Source organism: Somniosus microcephalus, chromosome 3 (genome assembly GCF_052327205.1).
Source record: "Somniosus microcephalus isolate GS21.2 chromosome 3, FLI_Smic_1.0, whole genome shotgun sequence".
In the NCBI taxonomy this organism is placed as follows: domain Eukaryota; kingdom Metazoa; phylum Chordata; class Chondrichthyes; order Squaliformes; family Somniosidae; genus Somniosus; species Somniosus microcephalus.
Genome location: NC_140989.1, coordinates 167,501 through 184,431, shown reverse-complemented (window position 1 = coordinate 184,431; position 16,931 = coordinate 167,501). Strand labels below are relative to the sequence as shown.

Here is a 16,931-nt window from a genome sequence, read left to right as displayed (position 1 = left end):
GATCTCATCGAATGGTGGAGCAGGCTCGAGGGGCCGAATGGCCTACTCCTGCTCCTATCTTCTATGTTTCTATGTTTCTATGACCAGTTACAACTATCGAGGAATTTTGCTGGAGCTCTTTCCTAGAGGTTTTATGAAGAGTTTCAATGGGGTCGACAGATGTTTCCACTTGTGGGGAAAGAACTAGGAGTTTGTGTAGTTTAGCTGTGACCTCTGCAAATAATTGCTGTTTATAAAATGCAATTTTGTTTTCAAGAATCGTTCAATGATTTTTTTTTGAAGGGGCACGGTTAAAGAAGAGTTCAAGAAGTAGAAATATGATTAATTCCTGAGTTAGGACATTCAACATTCCTACATTACAACAGCGACTACACTTCAAAACTACTTCATTGGCTGTAAGGTGCTTTGGGACATCCTGAGATCGTGAAAGGCGCTGTAGAATGATAGCTTCACTAGGCTGGTACCTCATTCTCCGGTATTCCTGGTGCTGCTCCTGGCTCACTCTTCTACACTTGCATTGAAGCAGGGTTATTTTCCTGGCTTGTTGGTGATCAAGCAGTGAGGGCCACCAGGTTACATATTGTGGTGGGATACAATTCTGCTGCTGCTGATGGTCCGCAGCACCTCATGATGTTTGGACTACTAGACCTGTCCTTAGTCTGTCTCCCTTAGCCTGGTGGTAGTGCCACACTACACGATGGAGAGTGGTGCAGCCATTATATATCAGCCTACATTAGACGGTCAAATCCTGCAGGGAGGCTCCAGGCCACAACTTCTGACACTAGAGCAGAGAAAGTGAGTGCAATGGGCCCGAGGGTCAGTTGCTAAGATGTTATTTGGAGCAGGAATGGAAGACTGACCCTTGGGAACCAGCGGAGACAGGCTGACAGACGGACCGTTTGCCTGCCTGCCTCTCTTCCGCGGCTATGTTCGCGCCCGGGTGGCGCTGCAGATGGGGCACGCGGTGTCCGCCGGCACGCTTGAGGCCTTCCGCGACCGGTGGGCGCCGCGGGGACTGGAGTGCATCATCACCCCGGCCAACGCAATTTTAACTTAATTTGTTCAGTTTTATTTTATTTGTTTAATGAAAAAGAGTGACAGGCTGACAGATACAGCGTATCAAGAATGCAAACTACCTCCCCGAGTAACCCGTGGGAACAGGAACCCGCCACACTGGGATTGGCTCCAATTCCTGCCGCACTCGGAGCCCGGCCATAAAGCGGCTTGGTGTGGGAGGAGATTATTATTCTACTTGCAGCAACCAAGATGGGCCATTGGACGGTTGGCTGCTCTCTCTGCCTCTTCGCTGGGCTCTCCTTACTCCGAGCCCAGCCACTGCTTCTCGGCGATGATGTTTGTCCGACAGACCCAGGCTGGAGATTTGAGTGCGGCCACCCAGACATTAGCAGCACCGACTGCATCAGCCAGGGTTGCTGCTTTGACCCGCGGGGCTCGAATGTCCATCCCTGCTTCTACAGTCTGAGGAACAGCCCAGGTAACAAAGCGCTCCTCGACCCGATTCTAGAGGGAATACTTGTGGGGATGGGGGAGGAATCCAACTTGTAGACCAGGACATGATCCACGGACTTGTTGCTGTCTCATTCTGTGTAATGGGGCAGGGTGGACATGTCTGTTGACCGAACTCCTCCCGTGGAGTCCTGAGTGTAGCTGCTTCCCCTTGGTGTATGGTATTGTAATTAACTAAATAGAACATCAAGGTGTATGGCTGTTCCTCCCGCCATCATATTGAAGGCAGGTGTCAATAGTTGAGGTTCGGGGTATTGGAAGGAATTAGCTCGGTTTGTGAATACTTGCTGGAATGAGGAAATGGTGTCCAGTTTGATTCAGTTGAAGTCAAGTAACCTGCTGCTGAAATTGTATAATGAGTGACCCTATTGCTCTGCGAAGGTGTTGATTCTGTCGATCAGGTGGTTATTGGGCATTATTAATGGTACATGTCTGGTCTACAATGGCAGTAAATCTCAAACCTGTGCTTCATCTAATGGTGGTAGGGTGGAGCAAGTTTGGCCTTGACGGTTGATCCACCTGGTGAAGGAACATTGGTGGTAAAATTGGCCTTTCAGTAGAATTGGTAATGTGTTGAGTCTGCAGGATCTCTTCTACAGGTTGGTTGGTCAAGCTGTTACTGGATTAGTAGTTGTTGAGAACATGGAATCTTCTGTAGGCTACAATTTATATTTATGAATTCTCTCATTGAATAGCCAGTCACACCCACAGTAGTGGAAAGGTAACTGCTGTTGCAAGGAAGGTTTTTTGATGGTAAATATCTGCCACACCTGATGCATGTGTTTGGGTTGTTGCTTATAAATATTGGTGGCCTGCAGTAGACCTTTGGACTCCAATGTTTTGATTTCCATGTGGTTTGGAGTTTGCTGCTGATTGGTACAAAGTAGCTCCCACCTTATGATGTTCTCTTGAATGGTGGTAGCAAAAAAAAATCACTATCCAGTCCAGAGCTTCCAATGCAATAGCATGGATATCTTGTAGGCTGCCTGAGAATTTCATCTGAGGGCAATGCTCAATGTTGTGATCCAGGGTCTAATTAGGAGCTCCACAGTCGCATGATGGGCATGCTTTAATCTTCCACCTATGCAGATGGTGGCAGCATCTACCATGACTGGTTCTGAGGCAGTTGATTGTCCTAGTTTGATCCTTCAGGCTGTACTATGAAGTCCTCTATGGAATCCATTTGGAATGTTGCATTTCACCATCTGTCAAGACTGAAGGGTTTTGGCAAGTGTCCAAAATTGCTTTCTAGATTTGAGATGGGTTGGCCTAGATCGGCATGTCTCTTCTGGTGTAGCGGTAGTTGCATCTGAGACTGCATATTCACAGCGTAAGTGTGGTGACCAATTACCTGATTGTCATTAAAAAAAACATCTGGTTCACTAATTTCCTTTTTTGGGGAAGGAAATCTGCTGTCTTTGCCTGGACTGGCCTATGAGTCCAGACCCACAGCAATGTGGTTGACTCTTAGCAGCTCTCTGAAATGGCCCAGCAAGCCACTGAGTTGTACCAAACCACTGACTGTCACTGGGAACCTTCCCCCACATGGAAGGCAGCTCACCACCACCTTTTTATGGGGCAATAAATCCCAGCCTTGCCAGTGACCCCCACATCCTGTGAATTAATAATAAAACAATAACTCAATCTGAAATCACTGCTAGCCATGGGTCAAGTGATATGCAGTTGGGATATAGATCAGTCATGATCTCATTGAATGGTGGCACCGGCCTGAGGGGCAGACTGGCCGAGACCTGTTCCCAGCTAATATAAATGCATCCTTGCTCACTCCACTGTCAAACTAAATGGTTGTGCTTCTACTTGGATTCTAGTCCTGTTCCTGCTGTGAGCTGGTCTGTGGCTTTTGAGACTCTGTCCCTCAAGTCTCTGGTCTGAGACCTCTGATTTCTCCACGAATGAGCAGTGGAATTGAATTGTAATTCTCTTGCAGTGTGCACAGCGGATGGTCAGTTCATCATAGTGATCTCCAAGACCCTGACCCTTCCTGCCCTCAACCTGTCATCTCTGTATGTGAAAGATGGACAAGAAGCAGAGTGCAGGCCTAAACTAACCACTGCCCAGCTTGCGACCTTCCGCTTCCCGATTACCTCTTGTGGCTCGACCAAGCGGGTGAGTATTAATGGGCCGAGCATTCTCCACCTGAATGAACCAGCTCCCTATTAACCAGTGTCCTCATTGCAGGAGGAGAATGGAACCTTGGTGTATGAAACGGATGTGTTGGGTAAGAGGATGATTCTGACTGGGAAACTGGGCTCAATAACCCGAGACAGCACCTTCAGGTAGGAGGATGGTGGGGAGATGTTGGGGTTGGAGGGATGTGTTGCTGGATGAAGCTCCACCTGCTATTGTCTCTCTGCAGCCTGCATGTCCAGTGCAAGTACAAGGGGAGGAAAGAGACTGGCTTACAAATCAATGCCACGGTTTACACGGCTCCTCCACCACCTCCAGCTTCTGATGATGGGATTCTGAAACTGGAACTGAGAATTGCAAAAGGTACAACGGCCCTGGGTAATGGTGACAGAAGCACTGGGAATGTGTCGATGCAGGGAGTTACTGATTCTTCTGTCTGCCTTTCAGGTGGTAACTACAGATCCTGGTATGTGGATAGTGACTACCCCATTCAGAGTATCCTTCAGGACCCGGTGTTTGTGGAGGTTCGTGTCCAGGACCGCACGGACCCAATGATTGTCCTGAGGTTGCATGACTGCTGGGCGACTCCTGTCCCAGCCCCAAACTTCGAGGTGCAATGGAGTTTACTGGTGGATGGGTAAGGAAAAGTTGAATGGAAGGGCTAATGGTTATAGAAAATGATGATGGGCAGGGAAAGATCAACTGTTCAATCAAGCCTGCCCCACACTGACACTAGCATTGTGACTAGACCGTTCCTACTCATCTGAATAACCACGCAATCTCCTGGGAGAGACAGAAAACCCAGGACCAATGAGGAGAGGGAGGTGGGTGGGGGGAATACTGATTCCTCTGATTGCATCAGGTGATTGCATCCAGTCCTGGAGATCACATGGGCCACACTCTGCCAAATGTTAATTGTGAAGACACTTGCCTTCTATGTGATCGGAGCTCTGCTTCTGGCCAAGGACCAGTCCAGCTCTCCCCTGGTAGGTAGGCAGCAAATTGGAACCAACCCTTTGTCTGTGTTCTAGTCACTTGCTACTGTCTAGCCGGGGGGGGGGGGTAGGAAGTAGAACCACCCAACATTAGTCTATTCCTACTCTTGCCCAAACACCTCCCCATGTCCTCGTATGTCAAACTAATAATCTCAGCAAGGATGCTATACAGCCCTTTATAGATCTCCATCAGGCCACCTCTAATTCTATGCTGGTCAAGGATAAATAGACACCGCTCAATGTGTCTGAGTAGCTAAGGTGCTTGTAGCTAGGATTCATTCTTGTAGTTCCTCAGTACCTTCTCCCATGGAAGCAGAGGGTAGTGGTTGATGTGTTTTTTTGTGACTGGAAGGCTGGTTCCAGTGGAGTTCTGCAGGGCTCAATACTAGGTCCCTTGCTTTGTGTGGTGTATATATCAACAATCTTGACTTGAATATAGGGGGGTATGATTAACAAGTTTACAGATGGTACTAAAATCTGCTGTGTGGTTGATACTGAAGGAAGCTGTAAACTGCAGGAAGATATCAATAAATTGGTCAAGTGGGCAGAATAGTGGCAAATGGAATACAACCTGGAGATGTGAGGTAATGCATTTGGGGAGGGCAACAAGGAAAGGGAATACACATTAAATGGTAGGACACGAGTAGTGTAGAGGAACAAAGGAACCTTGGCGTGCATGTCCACAGATCCCTGAAGGTAGCAGGCCAAGTAGATAAGGTGATTAAGAAAGCATATGTAATGCTTGCCTTTATTAGCTGTGGGATAGAAAACAAGAGCAGGGGGGTTATGCTTCAACTGCATGAAACACTAGTTAGGCCTCAGCTGGAGTACTGTGTGCAGTTCTGGTCACCACATTACAGGAAAGATGTGATTGCACTAGAGGGTACAGAAGAGATTTACAAGGATGTTGCTGGGAGTAGAGAATCTTAGCTATGAGGAAAGACTGGATAGGCTGGGTTTGTTTTCCTTGGAACATAGGAGGCTGAGGAGACCTTATTGAGGTGGGTAAAATTGGGGGGCCTAGATCAAGTGGATAGAAAGGTCCTATTTCCCTTGGCAGAGGGCTCAAGAACCAGGGGGCACAGATTTAAAGTAATTGGTGGAAGGTTTAGAAGTGGGTCATGTGATTAGGCTGGATAGCTTTGTTGGCCGGTGTGGACGCTGTAGTGTATGTACTTTGCAGAAGGACCTATATTCTGCAGCCCCTGTATACTGCAGTACCAGTAGTGACCACCCCTGTATATAAGCCTGTGTAGTAACATTTGCATAGTAGTTCCAGGTTGCCTCCATTCAGTAAAGACCTGTTATAACCAACTCCTGCAGTCCGTGTCTCAATTATACACGGACATAATAGACGCGATGGGCCAAAATGGCCTCCTTCCGTGCTGTAACTTTCTATGATTCTATGAGGGGACCAAAACTAGGTGTAGTACAATTGATGCAGTCTATCCAATGACATGCATAGTGACTGAATGTTGTCCTTTGATTTGTATTGAATAGTTCTATGAATACAATCCAATACCCTGTTGGCTTTAGCTAAGTTTCTCTACATGGGTCAAGAGAAAATGTTCAGGATCATTCAGTATTGTTCCACTAATGCAGCAGTTACTATTGCACTAACAAAGCTGAACGTGACCCTAGCTTTAGGAGTAATGGGGTGAACTAATTGGTACATTGTAGATGGCTACTTTCTCATCGAAGGAATGGCTTGCACTCTAACCCTTGCAACCAATGAATGAAAATCCCTTTTTTTTTTTATTGGATCAGTTTATTTTCCTGCTCCCACTGACTGACCCTCCTGTTGCAGGTGCCCCTATGAGGGTGATGACTACCAGACCCTCCTACACCCAGTGGATGTGTTTTCTGGCCTGCAGTTCCCAACCCATCACAAGCGGTTTGAAGTGAAGACTTTTGTTTTCCTGGATGGAGATTCTGCCCAGCCCCTCACTGGACAGGTAACCAAACAGGAGTCTGAGCCAATGAAATCCTTTACTGGCTCCTTGTATAATAGCCTGGTTCATCTGTCTGCATGAAGCTCGCTGTAAACTCCTTTCTGTTCTAGGTTTACTTGCACTGCAGTGCTGAGGTGTGCTCCCCCTCTGCTCAGGATGACTGTACATCCAAATGTGGCCGAAGTGAGTCTTTGATTTAATCTCTTGCTGATTTTGTTCTGATGCAGAATTAGTTTCTAGTCAAAGCAAAAATAATTTGCTGGTGTTACAGTAATATCTGGCCAGTTCCCAGTTCCCTACAACGAGAGGTTTATCACTCTCTCCCTTCCCATTGAGAGCAGGTTTGTTCATATTGGAAGGACCCTTATCTATAAATGGGAGCCAGAACTCTTAACCAGAATCTCCAGGGCCTGACTGCAATCGTCAGAACATAAGAAATAGGAGCAGGAGTTGGCCGTTTGGCCCCTCGAGCCTGCTCCGCCATTCAATAAGATCATATCTGATGACCTCAACGCCCCTTTCCTGCCTGCTCCCCATAACCTTTGACTTCTCTGCAGCTCAAATATGTATATCTCTGCCTTGGATATCTTCAATGACTCTGCCTCCACAGCTCTGGGGTAGAGAATTCCAAAGTTTCACGACCCCCTGAGAAGAACTTCCTCCTCATCTTTTCAAATAGGCGACCCCTTATCCTGAAACTGTGCCTCCCCCCAGTTCTAGATTCCACCCTGAAGGAAACATCCTCCCTGCATCTACACTTGAGCCTCCTCAGAATCTTATGTTTCATCTAAATTCCAATGAGTATAGGCTCAACCCTGCTTCATAAGACAACCCCTTCATCTCAGGAATTAATCTAGTGAACGTTCTCTGGACTGCCTCCAATGCAAATATATCCCCCCTTTTTTAAATAAGGAAACCAAAACTACGCAGTACTCCAGGTGTGGTGTCACCAGTGCCCTGTACAGTTGTAGCAAGCCCTCCCCACTTTTATACTCCCATCACCCCTTGCAATAAAGGCCAACATTCATTTGCCTTTCTAATTACTTGCTGTACCTGCATGCTAACTTTTTGTGTTTGATGTACAAGGACTCCCAGATCCATCTGTACTGCAGCATTAGACAGTCTCTATATTTATATATATTTTTTTAAATTTGCTTTAAAATTTCCAACCAGTGGATAACCTCAGTTTCCCACATTATACTCCAGCTGCCAAATTTTTGCCCACTCACCCTATCCATATCCCTCTGCAGACATTTTATGTCCTCACAATTTGCTTTCCCACTTATCTTTATCATTAGCAAATTTGGCTACATTACACTCCCTTCATCCAAGTCATTAAAATAGATTGTAAATAGTTAAGGCCCCAGCACTGATCTCTGGCACCCCACTAGTTAGTTTGCCAACTGGAAAATGACCCATTTATCCTGACTTTGTTTTCTGTTAGTTAGCCAATCTTCTATCCATGCTAATATATTACCCCCAACCCATTGAGCTCTTATCTTGTGCAGTAATCTTTTATGTGACACCTTATCAAAGACCTTTTTTGGAAATCCAAATACACTACATCTACTGGTTCCCCTTTATCCACCCAGCTTGTTACATCCTCCAAGAACTGTAGTAAATTTGTCAAACATGATTTCCCTTTCATACAATTAAGCAGAGTCAACATGGCTTTATGATCTAAATGTCCTGCTATTACTTCCTTAATAATGGATTCCAGCATTTACCCAATGACCGGCTAACTGGCCTATAGTTTCCTGCTTTTTGCCTCCCTCCTTTCTTCATTTGTTACATTTGCAGTTCTCCGACTGCTCCAGAATCCAGGGAATTTTGGTAGATTACAGCCAACACATCTGCTATCTCTGCAGCCACTTCTTTTAGACCCTAGGATGCAGGCCATCAGGTCCAGGGGACTTGTCAGCCTTTAGTCCCATTAGTTTGCCTAGTACTTTATATCTCTAGTGATAGTCATTGTTAAGTTCTTCCCTCACAAAAGCCCCTTGATTGATTATCAATTATTATTGGGATGCTTTTGTTGTCTTCTACTGTGGAAACTGATATGAAATATTTGCTCAAAGTCTCTGCCATTTCCCTGTTTTCCATTATTAATTCCCCAGCTCCAACATTTACTTAGCTACTCTCTTCCCTTTATGTATCTGTAGAAGCTCTTGCTGTCTCTTTATATTTTTTGCTAGTTTACACATCATCTATTTAGTCATCCTTTGCTGGTTTCTAAGGCCTACCACTAATCTTCACAACATTGTATGCCTTTTCAATCAATTAGATGCCTTCCTTAGTTAGCCACAGATGGTTCATCCTTCTGTCTTTCTTTCTCACTGGAATAAACGGAGCGTTATGAAATGGCTGCCACTGCTTATCTACTGTCTTACCCTTTAATCTATTTTCCCAGTCTACTTTAGCCAACTCTATCTTCATACCTTTGTAATTGCCTTTATTTAAGTTTAGGACACTAGTTTCAGACCCAAATGTCTTGCCCTAAAACTTCTCATACTATGATCACTGTTCCCTAGGGGATCATTAATCCTGTCTCATACACATTACCAGATCTAAAATAGCCACCTCCCTAGTTGGTTCCACAACGTTTTGTTCTAAGAAACCATCCTGAATACAATCTATGAACTCTTCCTCAAGGATACCCTTGCCAATTTGATTTGTCCAATCTACATGAAGATTAAAATCACCTATGATTATCACAGTACCTTTCTTACAAGCCCCTATTATTTCTTGATTTATACTCTCTCTGTCGCTCCTACAGTGTAGCTACTGCGGGGGGACCTATAGACTACTCCCACCGGTGACTTCTTTCCTGTACTATTTCTTATCTCCACCAAACTGATTCTACATCCTGCTCTTCTGAGCCATATCATTTCTCACCACTGCACTGATCTCATCCTTTATTAACAGAGCTACCCCACCTCTTCTTCCTTTCTGCCTATCTTCTGAAATGTCAAATACCCCATAATATTCAGTTCCCAGCTTTGGTCACCTTGCAACCATGTCTCTAATGACTATCAGATCATGGCCATTTATTTCTCTTTTTGCCATCAACTCCTCTATCTTGTTACAAATGCTGCATGCGTTCAGATAGAGCTTTTAATTTTCCCTTTACCATTTTTACCCACTCTGAAACTATTTGCCGGTGCATGCTTATGTTTGTACGCTCTGTCTCCTGTCACACTCTGGTTATCGGTTCTCCTATTGCTACCCTGCACTATTGCCTTCTCCTCCTTTCTGTCTTTCTAAATTCCCCTTCGCCTCAATCCCCCCTCCCACTAATAGTCTCAGTCTAGGTAGTGTCTAGCTGTTTGCCCATCATTGCAAACATTGAACTGGAAGTGCAGATGGTGTAACGTGGGTTGGTCTCTGGCTATATAGCAGGTAAAGTGTGATCTCCAGTGTCTAGTCAGGAGTTTTCTTCTTGGAGATGATACATGGGTGGGTCAGGACAAAACTGTCTGCTAACAATGTCTCATTTCCCAATAGAGAGACGCAGGAGTACAGGTGACCATGAGGGAACATTGGTGAGTGCTCCTGGTCCCATCATATTCCTGGAAGGTGAGAGTCATCTGTCTAAGAAGCTGCTTGAAGAGAATGGTAAGTGGAGGTTCTTCAATAGGCCACTGTGAACCCTTCCGAATATAACACCTTGTGTCTCCCAATAGATGCTGCTGGGTCTCCTTCTCGGTTTCTGCGTGGAGCAGCCATTGGCTTCATGGTGGTGGCTCTGTCCCTGTTGGTGGTGATGGCTGCAGTGTACAGGATGAAGAAACCAAGAGCTCTCTCTTCCCAATGTAGTGAGATTGAACTGTAGACCTGAACAAATAAACCAGCTGGACAGATGTGTGCCTTTTGGGTGTTGATGTGAATCATGAAATGGCTATTAGGAAGTCCTAGGTACACTAGTAGTAAACATTAAATCCCACTGACTGGAGGGACAAGGTGTAAACTGAGCAAAGCTTTACCGTCAGACATGGTAACTATCTAATCCAGCACTCCTTGTGTCTAGTTGAGGTTGGGGGGGGCCCCCCTGCCCCCACAAGAAAAAGCAAAGCCCTGGCTTTTGTCAGCTGACAAGGTGGGGGGGTCATTGGGAAATCCTTTTGCTCTAAAGAATGACCTGATTACAATGTGCATTAGTACTTACAGTAATATTGTCTTAGGCTGCCCTGCATTCAACTTCTAACCAGTTTTTTCTTTATTGAGGATTAGACCTTGGGTTGACTTAGATCCTGGGAAAGAATGTGTGGGTAACTTGGTTTGTTCTATGCAAAAGCAGGAGTGTGGCACATGATCAAGATGTCTTAAATTAAGAAACCACCAAGGCTGCTGCAGTGGTGCCTGAGAACCTTCACCTATCTCGTCTACAAGGGTCATACTTTTTATTTCTCTCCTGCTCCCTCCTTCCCTGCAGCTGCCTGTTTGCCATGTGCCTATGATGGACTGCAGGCTGAGTGCTTTTGTGTAGTGTGCTATTGTTTGGCATGGCACCTCAAGTGAACAGTTGAGGACCTTTTCCTACAGATGCTCAGGCTCCTGCCTGTAGGCCTAGCAGACCTTTAGTGGAACAGTATTTCTCTTTGGACTGGGTTGGGGATTCATGGCAAGAACTGAGCCAGAGCGTCACTGATCTCATTAGACCCAACACCAATGTCGGGCTGGTCAGTGAAGCAGTGCCCTGCAGTGGGGACATGGCTGGCATGGACATAGATGATGGTGGCCATGTCTCCTCCACTGCCTACATGGCAGAACTGTCTAGGGCTTCAGCTGCTATGATTATGCATCAATCCCAACCACATTACAGCCAGCCACCTTACCAGTTGTGTATGAAGGATAGATGTCTCCCTTTGCCTTGAGGGCAAGTGTGATAGTAGAAAATAACAGGCATGTGGAGCTCACTGATGCCCATTTTTTGGTCTGCCCTCTGGCTCCTGCTCTACATGGGGAGGAGGGTGAGAACCATAGCCTGGCAGCTGAATCTAGAAGTTGTGAATATGAAGAATGTATTTTAGCAGCTCAATGTTGTGCAAAGGACTCCCCGGGGGTGAGGGGGAACTTCAGTTGCGCTTATGGGGTACAAAGCAACTATTGCCTGGGCACGGCGATTTTTGCACCATTCGTGAAATTGACCAGATTTTGCGGCAGTGCTCAGCACTACGCCACAATCTCCTGCGCCCACAGATCATGACGTCAGTCGAGCGTATAGCACCCTGGACCGGATATTGAGTGGCTGCACCTGCTGCTAGCAACGACAGGTTGAGGGGAATGTTTTGCAGTCGGGAAGGGACTGGGGAAGTGCTATTTAAAGGTGACCGCTTCATGCCTCTTTGTCTGACATTTTTGCACTACTCAGTGAGACACACTATTGGAGAGATTCAATGCTGTGAAGGAGTTTTGGGTCCTGAGTAGCATTTTGCAGTATCATTTTGATTTAACCTTCCTTGCATGCATCGATTTTTAGAAGAGACTATGGGGGCTTCACTCTAAGCTCCTTTCCAAGGCGCCTCCATTGTTCTTTCCAGCAGATTTGATGTACAGGCCTTTGAAGGCTGGAATGAGCAGGGTGTGCAGGCTGGAGAGCAAGATCGACAGACCCCTTAAGAACTAGCCAGCGCCGGTCTGTTCCATTGCTGACTGACATCACATGAGCTTCGCCAGCCCTCTGAGGTAGCTCCTTGCTGTTGGCGCCTTAACACAGGTGTGTAGCACCGGATTTAGTGCTCCAATCACCTCCAGGGACGATAGAAGCCACGTTTGGAGACGGAGGCAATAATTTGCACTTTGTTAAACTTTGCACCCGGCTGATAATTGCACCCCAAACAAGGTGATCCCAAAATCCTTACCCCCTGCCCTGCCAACCACCCCAGGAGTTTAGATTACAATGGCCCAGATTTTGTGGACAAAAGGCTGTGTGAACTGCTTTTGCTGTTAATATACAGATTGGCCAGCAAAGATACTCCCTGAATTTCAAATCCCACCAGTTGCTGATTGATTTATGCCTCTCCACCATTAGTTTTGCATAAATGACATTTTCCCTTAACCTGCCTGTGCTTTTAATGAAGTTGTTGCAGTTGTATATTTGCCAGAGTTCAGTTTCTTGTGTAAGTACCCTTTCACTGACTGATCCCCTCTCTGGCCCGGATAGTGAACAAAATGTAGGGTCTCTTTTGTTCGTCTTGTGAATTGTTCCACATTTTACAAATTCTTGCTTTGCCTCTTGATCCTTGATCGGAGCTGACATTAAATTTACCCACTCTAATTCACCCTCCTTCAGTTAATTCTTCAATCAAGGAGATACACCTCTTGTTCAGCCAGGGTACTGTTATCCTCACCATGCTGATTATCACCTCACACTTCCACCAACTTGGTTGGCAAAATTATTAAAAACCTAATGTCTATCCATGATCCTGACCATATCGGCAGGAGTGACCACAGCACAATCCTTGTGGCGACCAAGTTCTGTCTTCCCTATAGACATCCTCCATTGTGTTGTGTGGCACTACCACCATGTTAAATGTGATAGATTCAGACCAGATCTAGCAGCACGAAACTGGGCAGATATGAGGCGCAGTGGGCCATCAGTAGTAGCAGAATTTTATTCCACCACAATCTGTAATATCATGGCCTGGCATATCCCTCACTCTACCATTAACATCAAGCCAGGTGACCAAACATGGTTCAATAATGAGGAGTAGCACCAGGTGAACCATAAAAATAAGGTGACAAACTGGGGAAAGTGCAACCCAGGACGATATGGATACTGAAGCAGCATGCTACAGACAAAGCTAAGCGATCCCACAAACAACGTATCAGATCATTTGTCAATGGTGGGGGGGCAATTAAACAACTAATGGGGGGGAGGAAGAGGAGACTCCAAGAACAACCCCATCCACCATGATGGCAGAGCCCAGCATCTGACTGCAAAAACAAGGCTAAAGCGTTTGAAACCATTTTCAGCCAGAAATGCCAAGTGGATGCGCCATCTCGGCTTCCTCCTGAAGTCCCCACCATTACAGAAGCCAGTCTTCAGCCAATTCAATTAAGCTCCATGTGCTATCAAGAAATGGCTGAACACACTGGATACAGTAAAGGCTCCAGCTGTCGTGGTGAGGACTTGTGCTCCAGAACGAGCCGCGTCTCTAGCCAAGCTCTTCCAATATATAATTACAACACCGCCATCCACCCGACAATGTGGAAAATTGCCCAGGTAGGTCCTGTCCCCAAAAAGCAGAACAAATCCAATCTGGCCAATTTCCGGCCCATCGGTCTACTCTCAATCATTAGCAAAGTGACATCAACAGTGCTATCAAGCGGCACTTACCAAATATATGCTCACCGATGCTTAGGTTGGGTTCTGCCAGGACCACTCGGCTCTAGACAGTAAAACTGAAGTCCGTTGGAATCATGGGGGAAATTCTCAACTGGCTGGAGTCATACCTAGTAAATAGGAAGGTGGTTGTTGGCCAATCATCTCAGCCCCAAGACATGGCTGCAGGAGCTCTTCAGGGCAGTGTCCTAGGCCCAACCAGCTTCAGCTGCTTCATCAATGACCTTCCCTCCATCATAAGCTCAAAAGTGGGGAAGTTCGTTGATGACTGCGCAGTGTTCAGCGCTATTCAGAACTCCTCAGATAATGATGCTGTTCATGCGCTCATGCTTCAAGACCTGGACGATACTCAGGCTTGGACTGATAAGTGGCAGGTAACATTCGCACCACACAAGTGCCAGGCACTGACCATCGCCAACAAGGGAGAGTCTAAACACTGCCCCTTGACATTCAACGGCATTACCATCACCGAATCCCTCACCATCAGCATCCTGGGGATCACCATTGACCAGAAATTTAGCTCGACCAGCCATATAAATACTGTGGCTACAAGAGCAGATCAGAGGCTGGGTATTCTGTGGCAAGTGTCTCACCTCCTGACTCCCGAAAGCCTTTCCACCATCTACAAGGCACAAGTCAGGCGTGTGATGGAATACTCTCCACTTGCCTGGATGAGTGTAATTCCAACAACACGCAAGAAGCTCAACACCATCAAGGAAAAAGCAGCTCGCTTGACTGGCACCCCTTCCATCACCTTAACCGTTCACTGACTCCGCCACCGGCTCACTGTGTCTGCCGTCTGTGCCATCTACAAGATGCAATGCAGCAACTCGCCAAGGCTTCTTCGACAGCACCTCCCAAACCCACGACCTCTACCAGCTCGAAGGACAAGAGCAGCAGGCAAATGGGAACACCACCACCTCCAAGTTCCCCTTCAAGTCACACACCATCCTGACTTGGAAATATATTGCATTTCCTTCATCATCGCTGGGTCAAAATCCTGGAACTCCCTCCCTAACAGCACTGTGGGAGTACCTTCACCACATGGACTGCAGCGGTTCAATAAGGCAGCTCATCATCATCACCACCTTCTCGAGGCCAGTTAGAGATGGGCAATAAATTCTGGCCTTGCCAGCAATGCCCACACACCAGGAATGAAAAAAAAAAACCTTGTATAGTCTATAATGTTTACATTCTGCATTTAATTGTTCATTTATTGTTTTTGATCTGAGCTAGATTAACCAATTTGTATATAGAAAACCCAATTATAAATCAGAAGGATCCAAGGGGATGGATGGGAGGAATCATTGGAAGAACAAGGGTCCTACTAGGATGATTTCTTAATGGACTGATCTGTTGTCCACCTATTTGGTGTGCAGTCCCTGTTCAGGTGAACACACCCTCCGACATTAGTTACACCATGGGGGGGATATAGGGGCAAAGGGAGTTGGGGGCCTTATTTCACAAATCATAGTAGCAACACAGGTCATAAAACATGCAACGCTCTGGGGTTAATTTCTAGAATAGTATTGAAAAGCAGAAATGTTATATCAAACGTATAGTACCACTGTCGGAGGTGGCACCTTTCGGATGAGACGTTAAACAGAGGCCCCGTCTGCTCTCTCAGGTGGATGTAAAAGATCCTATGGCGCTATTTCAAAGAAGAGCAGGGGAGTTATCTCTGGTGTCCTGGCCAACATTTAACACTCAATCAACATCACTAAAATAAAGATTATCTGCTCATTATCTAGACAGAGTAGACAGAGAGAAACTGTTCCTATTGGCAGAAGGGTCCCAGAACCAGAGGGAACAGATTTACGGTAACTGGCAGAAGATCCAAAGGCGACGTGAGGAAAAACTTTTTTACGCAGCGAGTGGTTATGATCTGGAATGCACTGCCTGAGAGTGTGATGGCGGCAGATTAAATCATAGCTTTCAAAAGGGAACTGGTTATATACCTGAAGGAAAAAAAATGCAGGGCTATGGGTCGTGTCTGACTAACTTGATTGAATTTTTTGAGGAGTTAACAAGGAGGGTCGATGAGGGTAGTGCGTTTGATGTAGTCTTTCTGGATTTTAGCAAGGCTTTTGATAATGTCCCGCATGGCAGACTTGTCATGAAAGTATAAGCCCATGGGATCCAAGGCAAAGTGGCTAGTTGGACCCAAAATTGGCTCAGAGCTGGAAACAAAGGGTAATGGTCGAAGGGTGTTTCCAGTGGGGTTCCGCAGGGCTCAGTACTGGGTCCTTTGCTTTTTGTGGTATGTATCAATGATTTGGACTTGAATGTAGGAAGTATGATTAAGAAGTTTGCAGATGATACCAAAATTGGCCATGAGGTTGATAATGAAGAAGCTAGCTGTAGACTGCAGGAAGATATCAATGGACTGGTCAGGTGGGCAGAACAGTGGCAAATGGAATTCAGTCCGGAGAAGTGTGAGGTAATGCATTTGGGGAGGACTACCAAGGCAAGGGGATACACATTGGGCCAGTAATTCCGGTCCCAACGCGTGAGTACCGATGGGGTACTCAGGCGTGGGCCCGTTGGAAGTGCCGGATTTCAGCATGCACAGCGCATGCGCGGGAAACCGACATTTCCTCCAAGGGGTTCCTCCTTTTTGACTGGTTTGCCCGTGTGTAAGGGCCCCAACATTTTAGAAATGTAAAAAGGAGACGTAAGGATTTGATTCTTTAAGGTAAGTGGTCTATTATTTAAAATTATAACATTTTTTCCACAGCGTTATTGTTTTTAAGGACTTTACAGTAAGGTCAGTGTATTTATAGACCCGATTTCTTAAAAAATTCTTTTTTCAAAAATTTGATTAATTGCTCAAAATAGTTTTTTTTAAGCAATTTATAGTTCATTTAATTGGTGTGATGTTTTTTAAAATGTTATTTAAAGTTTAAGTGTTGTTTTGGGTGCCCGTACTTTTCATGAGTTTGACAGTTCTTACTATCAAACTCA

At 45.8% G+C, this 16,931-nt stretch overlaps 1 protein-coding gene across 1 annotated transcript; it reads left to right on the top strand.

Moving 5' to 3' along the window:
- The first annotated feature begins 1,237 nt into the window (after nt 1–1,237).
- Nucleotides 1,238–10,482, top strand: LOC147120774 (zona pellucida sperm-binding protein 4-like). Its single transcript, XM_085978421.1, has 9 exons — nt 1,238–1,495; nt 3,476–3,654; nt 3,727–3,824; nt 3,905–4,038; nt 4,123–4,312; nt 6,478–6,625; nt 6,733–6,805; nt 10,127–10,237; nt 10,306–10,482. The coding sequence occupies exons 1-9, from the start codon at nt 1,267–1,269 to the stop codon at nt 10,452–10,454; spliced, it is 1,311 nt and encodes a 436-aa protein (XP_085834547.1). The 5' UTR covers nt 1,238–1,266; the 3' UTR covers nt 10,455–10,482.
- The last annotated feature ends 6,449 nt before the right edge of the window (nt 10,483–16,931 follow it).

What these genes read in the sequence shown, in the direction of transcription:
- LOC147120774 (XM_085978421.1), top strand. Translation starts at nt 1,267, where the DNA reads ATGGGCCATTGGACGGTTGGCTGCTCTCTCTGCCTCTTCGCTGGGCTC. An exon ending in GGAACTGAGAATTGCAAAAG is followed by an intron (nt 4,039 to 4,122) that starts GTACAACGGCCC and finishes TCTGCCTTTCAG; the next exon opens with GTGGTAACTACAGATCCTGG. An exon ending in CCCAGCCCCTCACTGGACAG is followed by an intron (nt 6,626 to 6,732) that starts GTAACCAAACAG and finishes TTTCTGTTCTAG; the next exon opens with GTTTACTTGCACTGCAGTGC.